At 44.2% G+C, this 14,504-nt stretch overlaps 1 protein-coding gene across 7 annotated transcripts in view; it reads right to left on the bottom strand.

Annotated features, from left to right (window-relative positions):
* Nucleotides 1–14,504, bottom strand: part of KALRN (kalirin RhoGEF kinase) — a 598,446-nt gene that overhangs the window by 197,111 nt on the left and 386,831 nt on the right. For all 7 annotated transcript variants that reach the window (XM_042954425.1, XM_042954412.1, XM_042954414.1 and 4 more), the window contains one exon: nt 11,726–11,828. In XM_042954425.1, coding sequence (XP_042810359.1) covers nt 11,726–11,828 — 103 coding nt within the window. The remainder of the gene's footprint in view (nt 1–11,725; nt 11,829–14,504) is intronic.

The raw sequence follows: 14,504 nt of genomic DNA, 5'->3' as shown, positions 1-14,504 counted from the left end.
CATCAAAAAGAATGAAGCAGCATTACATGACTCACTGTATAATTACCCAAATTTGTTACATGAAAAAAGTGAAAAATTGTACTATTGTATGCAACTACTTGTTTAAACTTTTTAAAAGATATTTATTTATTTTTGAGAGAAAGAGAGAGAGAGAAATGGAGTGTGAGCGGGAGAAAAGCAGAGAGGGAGGAAGACACAGAATCTGAAGGAAGCTCCAGGCTCTGAGCTATCAGCACAGAGCCCGACGCAGGGCTCAAGCTCACAGACTGCAAGATCATGACCTAAGCCAAAGTCACATGATTCACCAACTGAGCCACCCATGTACCCTTAAACATTTTTAAGAAGAGTAAATAAATATGAGCCTTCATGTTTTTAAAGAACCTCTCTAGAATACCCACATTTTGAAACATGTGGGTTTAAAAGTTCACTACTTTAAAAGTTCATCTTAAGAATCTTGAATGCATATCTTTAAGGAAAATCAGGTTTGATTGAATTATTATGAGGAAGTGTAAGAAGATTTTGGTAAAGATTCTAACTATTTTTCTGAACAGTTCCTATCAGAGCTAAAAGCCCATTAAAAAAAAAAAAGCCAAATTCCACATCAAAACCAAGTAATTCTTTTGATACAGATGTATCAGTAGTACTTCTCTTCTACATATTGTCCCTGATTAGAATAACTTATTTGTGTATCAAAACTGATACAAAGGAGGAGAAACAGATAGAAAGATGAACCTTATGGTGAAAGCTCAAATTTCACTTTTGGTGTAGAAGCCATCCCCTTCCCGGGGGTAAGTTTGTTGCACAAAGTGGGTATGCTTCCGTTACAAAACCTAGTATACAGTATGGTAAGTCTCTAATTTCTCAGCTAATTTGCAAAGCAACTGGCATAAAGGAAGTGCTAAGTACAATGGTCCCTTTCATAAATACATGAAACATGCCCATAGTCACCGTGTTTGGCATCACATATAAGACACCTGGGGTGTGAAAGGACAGAGGTTGTTGTTAGGTATCGGGAATCTCCATGGTATCTTGTCAACAGCGGACACCCAGTAGCATTCCATTGAATAAAAGAATGAAATCAGTATACCAATATATTTGAAATAATTTTCTATTCTACCTCTAGCTAATTTCATTCTTCTCTGTTAACAGATCTTTTTTACTTGGTCATGTGTTAATGGTTGTGCTAACTAGTTTGCTCTTTAAATAACACAACCAACCTAGTGGTTTGGACTTCACGTTCCTGTTAGAAGCACTGTCTTAATTTTTTTTTTTTTTTTTACCATTTATTCATGTTCGAGAGACAGAGATAGAGCACGAGCAGGCGAGGAGCAGAGAGAAAGGGAGACACAGAATCTGAAGCAGGTTCCAGGCTCTGAGCTGTCAACACAGAGCCCCACATGAGGCTTGAACCCACAAACCGTGAAGTCATGACCTGAGCCAAAGTTGGAGGCTTAACCTAGTGAGACACCCAGATGCCTCAGAAGCACTGTCTTGAGTTTAAATGTTACAGAACATATCCTAAAAATCTCCCTCTTTGGGGATTTTTCAAAAATTTTTTCATGAATGCAATAAAGTTTCATGTGGAAAAGGCATAAAAATTGTGACTTTTTCGGGGTTACATGTAGGTGCAGTGGGGCAGAGTGGGGAGCTGGACTCTGCATTACATATTTCAGATTCCACAGTTTGAAGCACCTCCTTTAAACAAACCTTTTCCCACTCCTCATACCCTCACATTCTTTTTTTAAAAATCAGAATATTTTTATTTTACGAACAACTTCCTTCCAATATTCCTAACTGTTTCATGAGATAGACAAAATTTAAAAGTATTTGGGGGTTAGGTTGAATACTTCCTCCTCTTTTCTCTTTGTCTAGAATGTCTGTCTTCCTGCCATGAGTGTAACCTTCTCTAATCAGGAATGTGCCGAACGCAATCAGGGCCAAAAGATAATAGTGTTGTGTGTGTGTGGGGGGGGGGGGGGGTGGGGGATGGGTGGGTGGGTGTGTAATCTGGCATTCTGATCTGCAATGGTTATGAATCAGAGAACTGAAAATTGCAGGACTACCTCCAAGTGTTCCCAAGTGATCTTTTTAAAAGGATTGCTGAGTTCTTTTTAGATAAAAGCCCCAAAAGTGTCAGTCACAGATACACATATAGAGATAGAGGTTAAAACAAAAGTCAGTTCCAATGCATTACAAATGCCTTAAAATTGAGCATATTTAGGCTGCCAATCAGCAGGAAAGAGAGACAGGTCGAAGCAGGAAACCAAGGTATTTTCTTTTGTTCACTGCCATATCCTCTGTGTCTAGAACAGTGCCTGCCATATAGTAGAGCTCAAGAAGTGGTCGATGAATCCGTGACATAAAAAGGTGGCATCCATCAAAATCCCAAGGAAAAGAAGATAGTGAATTTTTAATCTCCCTGGTGCTCACTAAAATCAAGTCTTCCACGTGCATGTAAGTCAGTAATAGCAAGTAGCAAATGAAACTTGTTAAACCCCATTCCTGCAGCTGAAATGACACCATTTGGCAGGAGACCAGAGACAGACATAGTAAAAGGTGGAGGCTTTCTTTCCCTTCGGTGCATCATAAAGTTCAGAGGGGATATAAGCCCTTGCCATTGGTAGGGGGTGAGAGCATTGTGTACGGGACACTCACTAAGCAGTCCACAGCCAGCATCAGCAGGGGCCAGGCAGAACAGAGGCTCTCTCCCGAGCTTGTCATGAGTGTATACATCTCTCTGCAATTACCAATTTCAAACAGAACCAGGTAGAGCATCAAAAAAGCCTGGTAGGTGAACCTTTCTGAACTCAGAAGACTCAATTTTAAGCCGTTATGTATGGGGAGGCTGAAAACTGACCACTGGCCCTGATACACAGAAGTGGCTTCTCCAGCACAGCCAGGGCCCGTTCTGCACAGCACGTGGTGGGGGAAGAATGGAAAGACCGACTGCTGGGGGCAAGAGTCTGCCTGCAATGAGGGAAAGGACATCTATCCTGGGTCCCGTGTGCACAGTTCTGCATCTTCTTCTAGCAGGTTTCTCTCAACAGGCAGAGGTATCGGGGCAGAAACAGGCTGCTCCCATCAGAAGGCAACTGCTGCTCACTGCCCCTGGGAGAGGCCCTGAGCCAAAGTCACTCCTCACTGTTGCTCCTTGTAGAGAGCCACCACGCTGGACATTCAAACTTACTTCTCTTGACAAGGACCTGCTTTTTGGCCTCACCTCACCCCAGTGCCACAAATCCCAAGACCCATGCACACGCGTTATGCAGACAGGTGGGCAGTAGCTGTCGAGCAGCGAGGAAGTGACACTGAGCTTCCAGGCGGGTAAACTCTGAGCAAGCATGTCCCATCTAAGCTCAAGATCAAGAAACAGGGTAACACTGATGCACTTGCTATCCAACAGGCTTTTCCCAAGAATCCTATGTTGTAGCCACAGGTAACCGGTGTCCAGCTTTACAGCACAGTGAGCATAGACAGAGGTAGCTCCAGCTAAGGCACAAACACCACTCGAAGCCCCCTTCACCTGCCTCGTCCATTCTAGTCTCACTGCTGTGGCTGCAGATGTTCATTCCAGCAACATTTCTGCCTGAATTTTCTGAAAGAGTTCACTTTCATACCCACCAGGATTGCTTACCCCCAGACACCATACTCCTGGTGTCACTTCTAGTCCTCCAGGAGCTCAACTTTTTAAGAACAATACTTCTCACAGCCTGTTTCCCCTACTGTTCACTTTAATAAGGCATTCAGTCTTCTTGCTTTGTACTAAAAGAACCTTTTAACCAACACAGAAGAAAAAAAGGGTAAGTGATATGCCAAGAGGTCTGTGCAGAACTCTCCAGTAAAATCCTTGCCCTGAGAGCTGCCACTTCTCTCTCTGCCCCCAGCCCCCCAAGCGGGGTGCCATCCCCCCACTCATGCCTCTCCTCCCGAGCACAATATGTCCGGCGGGAGACATACTCACTTGGGTCTTGTTTGCCTTGGACTGTCGCCAGCTAATCCACTTTAACATTTTGGCTTGCTCTCAAATTTGCTTTCTCTTTCCACCAAAATTTTTAAAAACAGAGTTCATATTTGTGCCAAGCCACAGCAGGACTCACTGCTCCCGGGCAGCTTGGAGGCAGGGATCAGTCACATCTCCGCGCTCACTGCCAAGCTCTCAGAGCCCAACCAAGTATTTGCCTTGAGAGGCCTGAAGACTCTGCCTGGGGCAGAATCACTCCCCGACCAAGGCCACTACAGGAGTCACAAGTTCTTGGTATCAAAGAGTCTGTGATAGGCATTTGTACTTGGGAAGTTCTCTTTCCCCACTTTGCCACATGCCAGCCCTGGAGGCACTGGACTGGGCTAGAGAATCACTTTGTAATTTACTTGGGCCAGCACAGATGGGCATAGCCAGGGCAGGGTGTTGGAGAAGGGGGTAACAATAGTGTTTGGTTTTTGCTTACAAGGTTCTACAAGTTGGGGAATCAGGGTTACTCTAAAAGTACTGTTTTTAACCCACTTTATTTATTTATTTATTTATTTATTTATTTATTTATTTTTTATTAAAAAAAATTTTTTTTTAACGTTTATTTATTTTTGAGAGACAGAGACAGAGCATGAGTGGGGAGGGGCAGAGAGAGAGGGAGACACAGAATCCAAAGCAGGATCCAGACTCTGAGCTGTCAGCACAGAGCTCGATGTGGGGCTTGAACCCATGAACCGTGATATCATGACCTGAGCCGAAGTCGGACACTTAACCGACTGAGCCACCCAGGTACCCCTAACCCAATTTATTTAATAAGCAGGAGACTGAGTTGGATTTCAGTGTTAGGTGTGTCATTAACTGGTTTTGTGACTCTGAGCAAGTCACTTCGTTTCTTTTAAACACATCCGTGAAGGCAGAGGGACAGATGATCTCTAAAGTTCCTTTCTTCCCTAAGCTTCTATTTCCAAGTTCCAAACTCACCTGGATCAGATCTGGCCTCTGGCCACCCCTGCAGCTATCACACATAGACCTGATCTACCAGCAAATCACCTTTTGCCGTTTCCCTATTTCTGTAACAGATGCTCGGGCACTGCTGCCTCTAGAACCAAAAAGATTCCTCGTGGCTGCCGTGCCATGAACATCATGAGGGCACTTCCGAGCATTCCTGCAATTTGCCTGTGTGCAGCAAGCTACTCAGGTGCTGGAGCTTCTGGAACTTACTTGCTTTTCCAGATGATTGGCAGTTTTAAAAAGTAGGTCTCTTGAGGGAAGTTTTTAAGCTATGGAGTATAAATTAAAATATTAAGTAAGATAATGTCGTCATGAGAGATTCTGCCCCATGAACCTAGGTTGCATTTTTCAGCAAAGTGTATTTCACACCCATTGGTAGTATGCAACAGCTGGAAGCCAGTCATTTATTTGAGGAACCTTTTATTTAGAGAAAAACCTGTGACCTCAACTCCTCACACTTTATCAGTTTGCTCTGAAAAGGCAGCACATTTGTACCATGTTGAACGTGGCTCAGGAGAGAACTGAGCAGTGTTTCTGGGGAGGTGACAGCAGCACATGAGGAGGGAGCTTCTGGCTTCCTGGGAAGCAGGAAATCCTCAGCTTCTTCTTCTGCCCACAGCCACCTGACCCCTCCCCCAGGGCCCCGCCCACCACAGGAAGGGTACTAGGAACAAAAGCCATCTTCAAACCTAGTCCAGGACTTAGGTTATTCAGAACCTCTGGCGGGAGGCTGGGGGCGGGGGGGGGGGGGGGGGGGGTCACGATTTGCACTTAAAATTGGAAGAGACTTTGGAGTGACTAGCAAGTCCTCCAGAAAAACCAGAATTCCTCCATCTAGGATTCACATGGCAATTCTGACCCATAGTGTTATGGAGGTGAGATGTGACTGACTGGCTTATAAAGTCAAGTTTGGGTTTCTCCAAGCCCTGGTAACTGGAAGTACAATTATATACTCTTCTCATTTATTCTGGGGTTAGAACGTGTTTGGTTACTAGGTAGGATGTAACATAAATCTCTCCCTAGAAGGAAATATCTTAGGGCCCTCAGGCGCCACTGAGATCAAGGGCAGAGTAGCAGAAGTACAGAGGGATCTCCCCATCACGTTTTCTTTGGTTTCTGGTAGAGTGCATTTAATGGGCTAGATCTCCAGTGGATGGTTCACCTGCTCTGGCACCACAGCTAAATGGAACAAGCTGTCACAATCACATTCTGAAGACTCAACCTTGGGTGGACCAACCTGATGGTTTTTAAGAACTTGCCAAGCAAAGATTATTACCTTGTATGAACTGATAGGATTGTTTATTAGTCCTTACACTGTTGAGTCTCCACATTTCTAGGTGTCTGGTTTTCTCTTCAGTGGCAAAACCCAGTGATTTGTGGGTTCTTAAAACTCCAGGAAGCATATTGTCCATTTTCTAGGAAGCATGTTGTCCATTTTCACGGGAGTGCCGGGCAGTAACCCAGAGAGGGACCTATCACATGTCTCCTCTGCACACAGACACTCTTTCATGCAGTGTCTATGCTCCACGGCATGGGCTACACTGTTACCAATGCACCAATTCAAGGGTTGGACCTTCTCTGACTACAGCCTTTGCACCCAGTGGCTTACTAAGTACTCCCAAAGTGTAGGCATCAGGATTACCAAATTCTGATAAACCAGGTGAGGCTCTAAGGAAGTCTATTCTCAGAACGCTCCTGCAGCCAGGCTTCCCCACCTCTTGTTATAGGTATCATGTTACTGCAGTGAGTGACACTGTAGGAATCCTTTGACTTTCCCCTTAGCTGAGCCCTCACTGTCTCTAAACTGAGACTTCCCTACCAGTGAAACAAAATTTTGGCCATGACCCACTAAACTGATATGACAGTCCAGTTTAAAAACTATTAAGTTAGATCCTGAAATCTCCAGGTTTCTTCACGAATTTTCCTGTCCCCCTTCAGCACATTGCCATTATCAGCCCACCTTGTATGTTAACTTAGATCACATTAGCTTGTACTTGAAATTTCTCATTTGAATGACAATCAGCTCTGGGATGTTCTGACAGTGTTCTTGCCCTTAGAATTTTTATGGAGAATAACATCTGCAACTCCATTTCACTTCCACTTCCCTGTATTCAGCCAGCCCAGACATGTCTACAAATTTATAGTGATTTTTAGTTGGAGAGTATCTCAACCAGGATGAGTTTGTAATGTTCAACGGAGTAAGCAGTTACTGAACATGTGCAGCATGCCTACCCCACACAGTAAATATATGCACAGGGGCCATCACTGCGCAGGTGGCTGCTTCTGGGCCATTAGCTGGAAATTATTCAGCAGACATCCATCATGTTGAACAAGCTACTTCTTCACTGCCACTTCATTCCGAGCCTTACCTCCCTGGAATTCTATAATTCTGTATTTCTTTGAAGTGTGGTTGCAAAGTCCCATCACTTCATAATACACACACATACAGAACAGTCTTAACAGTGGAACGCCCAGAGTAGCATGAGCATGTTTTGGGTGGAACAGAAAAGGGCTCAGAGCACAACAGAACCAAGTAAGCACACCCATTTGCCTTCATAAAATAACACTTTTGCATGGGACAGGTGTAAGGTAGAACTTAATTATGCAGACCTATCTGTGGGTGAAACAAAAGCAACTTGGGGGAAAGCGATCAATGCTATTTACTGAAGCCCCCATGCTGGTTTTATTAGCACTTAATGAAGAATAAAGAATACCAGACTGATTCCTCATCATAGGGAGATTCATAACACAAGTAAGCAACCCCAGATCCTCTGCTACACAGAAAAGGGGCTGGGCATTAGTCTTCTATCCTCAAGCTTGTCTTTTTAGCAAGTATTTGGATGAAGCCACAGATGGTATATTTATCTAATAATGCTGGGAGATGTGGCTGATGTACTGGACAAAATTTATATTCCAAATATAAATTCACACTCAAAATGTACTAGAATACTGGGATGGAACTGAACAGGAGAAAATCTGATAGATATAAAGTGTTCCCACCCTCAGGTTACTAAGTCACCTGTGCAATGAGGGGGGTCCACAAAAACAGGCATGGAGATTTGATAAGCCAACCACTGCACACCACTCCTAGACACATGTACCACCTTAGGGAGGAGACTAGGCATAGCAGCCCCAGAACAAGAAGCTGAATTTGTATTAGTTAGATCACATCTGCCGTATTAAGTACCATTCTTGTATGCCCCACTTTATACAGATCGTTACACACTGAAGGAAATCCAGAGGAAGGCAACCAGGGTACGGGAGTGTATGAAAATACACTGATACAAGGAACAGTTGGAGAAACTGAGGACTTATAGACAGAAGATTAGAAGACAAGACAACCGTCTTCAAATATCTAAAGTCCAGGGGTTGCCAATGGCCCACGATGCTACAATTTGATGATTAAAATGAATACCTGACAGTAATGAATTATAACCCATCAGCTACTCAAATAACCCACGAGCCAATGCTAACAACAAGTATCTAAGCCTTAGATGCTAAGGGTTAACAAATGGAAAGAGGAGTAAAGTTGCTCTGTTTACACACAAGCAAGTTGAAGCTACATCTGTTCAGCTATAGTATAGAAAAGAACCTGCTGATAGTCAATGAGCAAAGAGGGCAGAATTCTACTCAAGAAGTAGATCCTCACAGCTTGTTAAATAATTGTGTACTCATATTCATAGCGCCTAAACTTTTGTTTTCCCTCAAATAATGGTGGAAAATTAACCCTTACTGAATGTCTTATAGGTGCCAAGTAAATGTATTTTACTTAATCTTCCCAAGGACTCAGTGAGATGGGTATTACTTGTCTTATAGATAGGGAAATTAAAGCACAGCAACTCACACAACATGACACAGAGGGCAACCACCAGAGCTGGGATTTGAACCCAGATGTGTCTAAACTCCTTCCACCCCACCACAGCACACAAAATACACACAAGGTGATTGGAGAGGTCCTAGGGCCCCACAGCTCCTCAAGTTGGTCTGTCATGACTCTTTAATGGTTATGTTTTCCTCATCTACCCAATATAGCGGGGCTGTGCTCTAATTCCTCTGGATTAAAAAAGGAAGACTGGGGCCTTTTCTAGAAACCCATTGTTAAAATGACCCTGATCCCTGTGGGGTGAGTCACAGCTGCCCTGTTGAATATGATTCAGTTTAGCTGAATCAGTCCATTTGGTTACCTTGTTCTTCTTCAGAGTCTGTTCACCTGACTATTTGGAAACCAACAAGACCAGTTTCCGGGTCTTCTGGTACAGTTAGGGGAAGGCTTAACACTGTTGACATCTATGAAATCAAAGATCCCACTTAATGGTTTGCCTGATGAAAGGGAGTGTAGGAGGACATATGGCTGTCCTGTTATCACTGTTCTGTGTTAGAAGAGTAAGAACATTCTAAATTACAGTGCATGGTCACAGACAGGCCCTCTATTTTATTCTGAGAGTGTGACTATTTCTAGGTGATTTTTCAGGTTTCAGGTACAGAACACAGAATCTCTCAAGATCTCCAGACTTGCTGTCCATGTTTCCCAGGGTCTGAGAAGGGATTTGGGGGTTCCTGTTCCCAACAGGCCAGGTTCTCCAGCTGACTAATGCTTTCTGCTTGGAGGTAAGGGAACTTCTAGATTTCTTTAGCACATTTAAAAATACAATGTTTGTATATCTGGCTGCTTTCAGACCAGCTGTTTTAGCTGCCCCTCAATGCTGGAATTTTCTGAGATCAGGGACTATGTTCCTTCTGTTCATTCATTCCACAAGTCTTTCCCAAGCATCCATGTGTGCTGTGGGCCCAGGACATCAGTGAAGCAGACAGACAACCTTGCCCTCATCAGGGCTTAACGGCCTGGCTATAGAGACACACATCAAACGAAAATTACACAAAGAAGGATTCACACTCAACAAATAGTCCACATCACTCTATAGTATCCAGCACAGAGCTCGGCACGTGGTGGGTGCTTTTTCACGAATATGTGACTAATGTTTTTATGGAATGTGTAGAAAGACCGACCAGCTAAGTTAATCTTAGCATTGGGAGTACAATGCCTTGGCTTTGAGAGTGAGGGAAAAATGTGACAGTGAAGCAGAATGATCTGGGTTCTAGTTCCTGCTTTTCCACTAATGACTAGAACCTTCTTGGTTGAGTCACTCAATCTTTCTGGGCCTCAGTTTCCTTATTCATAGAATAACATGTAAGTAACCAAGATTCTTTGTTAACAGTGACATGCCTGCCATCAGAAGTGTTCTAATCTAGCCTCACTTACCTTGCCAGAAGACAAGGAATGGCTGGAGCTGAAGACAAGACAAATGCCCTGCGTCTAGGTCAGGGCTGTGGGAGGATGGAGTAGCAGCTGGAAGGGATGGATCCCCTGGGCTAACAGGCTCTCTCTGAACATGGGAAGCATTGCATTTTGCTTCCCACCCACTGACTGTTTAAAAAGAAACACTCATTTGTGGGATATTCTAGGTTACATTTCTAAACAACACATCAAAGGAGAAAGGGAGGTACAGGAATAGTTTTCTTTGTATGTTTTTACAAGTGGAAAAAAACAATTTTCCATCCACTTTGATAGTCAAAAATGGCTTAGAAACTTGAAGGCAGGACATCAGACAGAATTAGCTTGAATGTCCTTGAATACTAGTCTAGAGTGTGATTTAGCACCATGATCTTGGAAACCATGGAGCACAGTCTTTTTTTTCCCCCAGTAAGAAAAAAAATTTAGGAAAAATCCTAATGAATGTAGATCATCTTTAAAAAAACATAACTTAGAAAACAAAAATGAAGCAAGGACACAGCCTGTTGCCTGAGGCTGAAGGACTAGGCCAACATATTGGGTCCTGATAGACTAGGGCCAAATAGTCTTTGGAAATCCATACCTTCATTCATAAAATCACTAATATGCTGCAAAAGATCATTTCATACCCTAAAACCCTGAGGTAAGCAAATGATTGTAGGGTTAGAGACAAAAATCTTCCTGTCTCTGCTGCAAATTTAGACAGCTGAATTCTTCCCCTCGCTTGAACAAATACACAGGGTCTCTGCTACAGTCTCCCTTCTTTCACTGCCTCCAGAACTACTAACTTCTTGCTTATTTGCCCCAAAATATAAGAGACCAAGTGACCAGGCTTTCTTGCAAGACTATTACATCCCTCCAAGCTGCTTCACGCACCACCACTTCTTGGTCCTCTGTGCCTCAGGAACTGAGCCCTGATACTCTGGCCCAAGGAAGGCATCATTTCCACTGGAGCCCCTTCGGAAAGAAGGCCCTTACCAAACAGCATCTCTGTGGCCATTTGCCAAATCACTGGTCTTGGTCTAATTTTAGATGATTCCATTCAACCATTATAAATAGGAGCCAATCATAGCCACTAAGGTCTCAGGAAACTATCCCAGCCTCAGCGCCCTGAGGTCCAGCCTCCCACGAGGCAGAGCCACCCAAGCCGCCCAGTGGGACATCTCTAGAGGACGGGAGACCCAGACCCTCTCACCCTTCAACTTTGCTCCTTCTGCTAAACTCTCACGACAGGAGAGGTCTGGCTGATCACCTGGTCTTTTGTCCCCTCAGATGACATCTCCACACTATGACATAGCTCCTCCAGCCCTGCTCTTTCCACTTTGGCTGGCACAAAGAAACAACCGGTTCCTGAGGCTGGGCTCCACAGTGGGAGAAATTCCTCTGAGGGTAACTCTCCAGGGGTGGTTAAGTCAACAAGAAGTCTTGGGGGAAGGAAGGTTGGGACACTGTCCTACCTTGTCACTGTCCACTGTATTCTGAGAGGTCCTAGAGGCGATAGAGATGGTGTCTGGCTGGCTGCTTCCATCCCCCTGGCTGTCAACATCCTCCACTCCATCCCTGCAGGAAGAAGAGAAAAAAAAAACAGGGGTGGGGGTGGGGGGAACCACTGTGGGTTTAGAGCACACTAGGATTTCCAGCTGTGCTGGCAGAGCAGAGTCTCAGCACTTTCGAACAGGGATTTGTCTAAAATTATCCCACTAAAAGGAGCAGCCCTATGTGATTTTCGAAGATGTCACCTTTGCACTTAAGCACACAATCCCTGTGCTGATAACTGAACACAGAATGATCCCCCCACACCATAACTCCTCTGACCCATGGTATAGAGGAGGTAGTTATTTATTTATTTATTACTGGGAATGGGTCTATAATAGGCAGTAGGAAGAGGTATATCCTACTTAGAACCAAGGCTTCTATCCAGCTGACTGGGTGATCTCTGACAACCCCAGAGTTTAAAGTGTTCAAATAGTTTTTCTGCATGCTGTAAGAGGATGGGGGTTAGTTTATAGCTGGCTTATAAAGAAAACAGAGCTGATAAGATATTTTGACTTGTATTTCTTCTGCTTAAGAAAACGATGTGAGATATTCCTCCAGAGAAGATAATCTTTGGGGAGTTCCTGATGCTGGATGCTCAACTCCTGTGTATGGAGGAAGAGATTATTTCCTTCAACTTGGTGGGTCCTGTTGATCTCATGCCTATTTATGATGACTTCTTATCAACACAAAGGCATCATCTCAAAGATCACAGATTCCACAGTAGCTTTTTGAGTCAGCTTGCTCCTGAGCATCCGGTAAGGTAATCTCTTGAGTGTACTCCCGGCATATGCCCTTCCTGGGCCACTGGACCATTTAGCTGTCCCACTTACATATCCCTTCAATTCTCCAGCTTAAGAATTATGTCTCAGTCCTGCACTGAATGCATAGCCAGGGCAAAGGGGATTAGATGCCTGGGAACTGGTGAGGCTGGGTGGTCAGTGTCAGGAAAAACTGAAGGAGGTGTGGGCCAGGGACATGGACATGGAAAAATTAGCACAAAAATTGACAGTTCTTCCCAGCTTATGAAGGTTACTCCCCTGATGCTACTTATGGAGAAGTAATGGCATCAGGAAATTGCTGCATAAGGATGACACCACATGGACAAAATTCCCCATATACTGAAGCCGCCTCACAGAGTCTAGACAATTATGATCTGGTGTACATGGACGTTAGTATGCATGCGGGTACAGTATCTTCTAGTCATCAAAAAGTGCCTTCTCCTGCTCAGAACACTTCTAGGTCAACTGCTTTCTCACTGCCACTTACGGGCTGGGAAATGCCAACTTATTTTAATAATGTAAGCCACACATTCATAGGAAGGAAATTCTGATGTAAAATGAAATTACGTGATGCATTTCAAGACCAGGAATAAAGGACTTGTAGATCATCTGCTGTTTTAGATATCTGGGCCGTTGCTCCCTGCCATGTGCACAGAGTTGAGAGTTGGCTGTACTTTGTGCTTCCCACCATTCTGGCCCATCGTGGGCCCTTCTGGTCCATTGCAGATGAAGCCAGTTCTGAGGGAGGTGGGGAGCCCATCCAGGAGTGTGGGTAGTGTTCTCCAAGCCAATTCACTCCTCCGTAAACTCTGTCCCCATATCTTGGGAGCCAAGCTAATGAAATTACAGACAGCCTGACTGTTCTCTGCAGAATCTGCCAAGGCTTTTCACCCTCCTATTTCAGGACAATGACAGAGAAAAGGTGGGAGGCATTTCCAAGATATGTCCACCTCATGTTCTATAGATGCTCAAACTCTGCTACGTAGGAAAAAGGGGCACTTTCACAGGGAAACTTGAGCCAATCTCACCTGAATATCCTTTCCTGCATGCTCCTGGACATTGAGTTCATAACACTTCCACTCTACCTTCTATATTAAAGTAGAGGCTTCCTACAGCAGGGTCTGCCTCTAGTGCTAAAGTAAGTCTATTCCATCCCTGGATCCTGGATGCAGGTAACTGAAATGCAAACAATTCCTCCTCCAACACATTCATAATTTGTCCTTCCAGCACTGAGAGGTGACTTTATTCTGGCCATGCAGGTTTGGGGGCTTCTGTCCTGTGGTGGTATCTCTCCCTACTTTAGTCACACCCTTCTTTGGGCTACCACCTCCCTTTGTACTAATGCTACTACCCACAGGTCCTCAGTTAATGCATCCTTGTTGGCACCGAAAGGTCAACTAAATCCTTGTGATTTACCCTGTTCATGAATAGGGGAGGAAAGGAGAGCCTGTTGCCGTCAATGACTATCACCCCAGAACTCTGTTTTGTTTTGTTTTGTTTCAAAGTTAACATGATGGTTTTGAATGCTTTCTTTTGAAGTGCCCTCTAAAAGAGTCATTGTGAGTGACTGTCACATGGAGACTTGTGAAAGGAACACCCAGGAAGTCTTCCACCAGTGTAGGGCAACTGGGATTCAGGAGGGCCCAGAGAGAGAAAGATACAAAAAAATCAGTCCCTCTGCTTATCTCAGATAAATGAAGGTGAGGACTCGAGGGTTACAGAAGAGCTGCAGTGATAACCCCATCATACTATCCCCTACCCATTACAGTATGCAAAACTCATTTACTGTCTTACTCATTTACAGTCCACTTAGGCCCCCCTCCCTCCCAAAGCCTTCCCTGGACACTCCTCTCAAGTGCTCATCTAAAGTCCCCTCTGAATGAATTTTTACAGCATTTACTGTCCCCATCAGCAGCACTGG

The sequence above is a fragment of the Panthera leo genome, chromosome C2 (assembly GCF_018350215.1).
Source record: "Panthera leo isolate Ple1 chromosome C2, P.leo_Ple1_pat1.1, whole genome shotgun sequence".
NCBI classification, from domain to species: domain Eukaryota; kingdom Metazoa; phylum Chordata; class Mammalia; order Carnivora; family Felidae; genus Panthera; species Panthera leo.
Note: the sequence above shows the minus strand (reverse complement) of the source record. Positions and strands in the feature narration are given on the sequence as shown.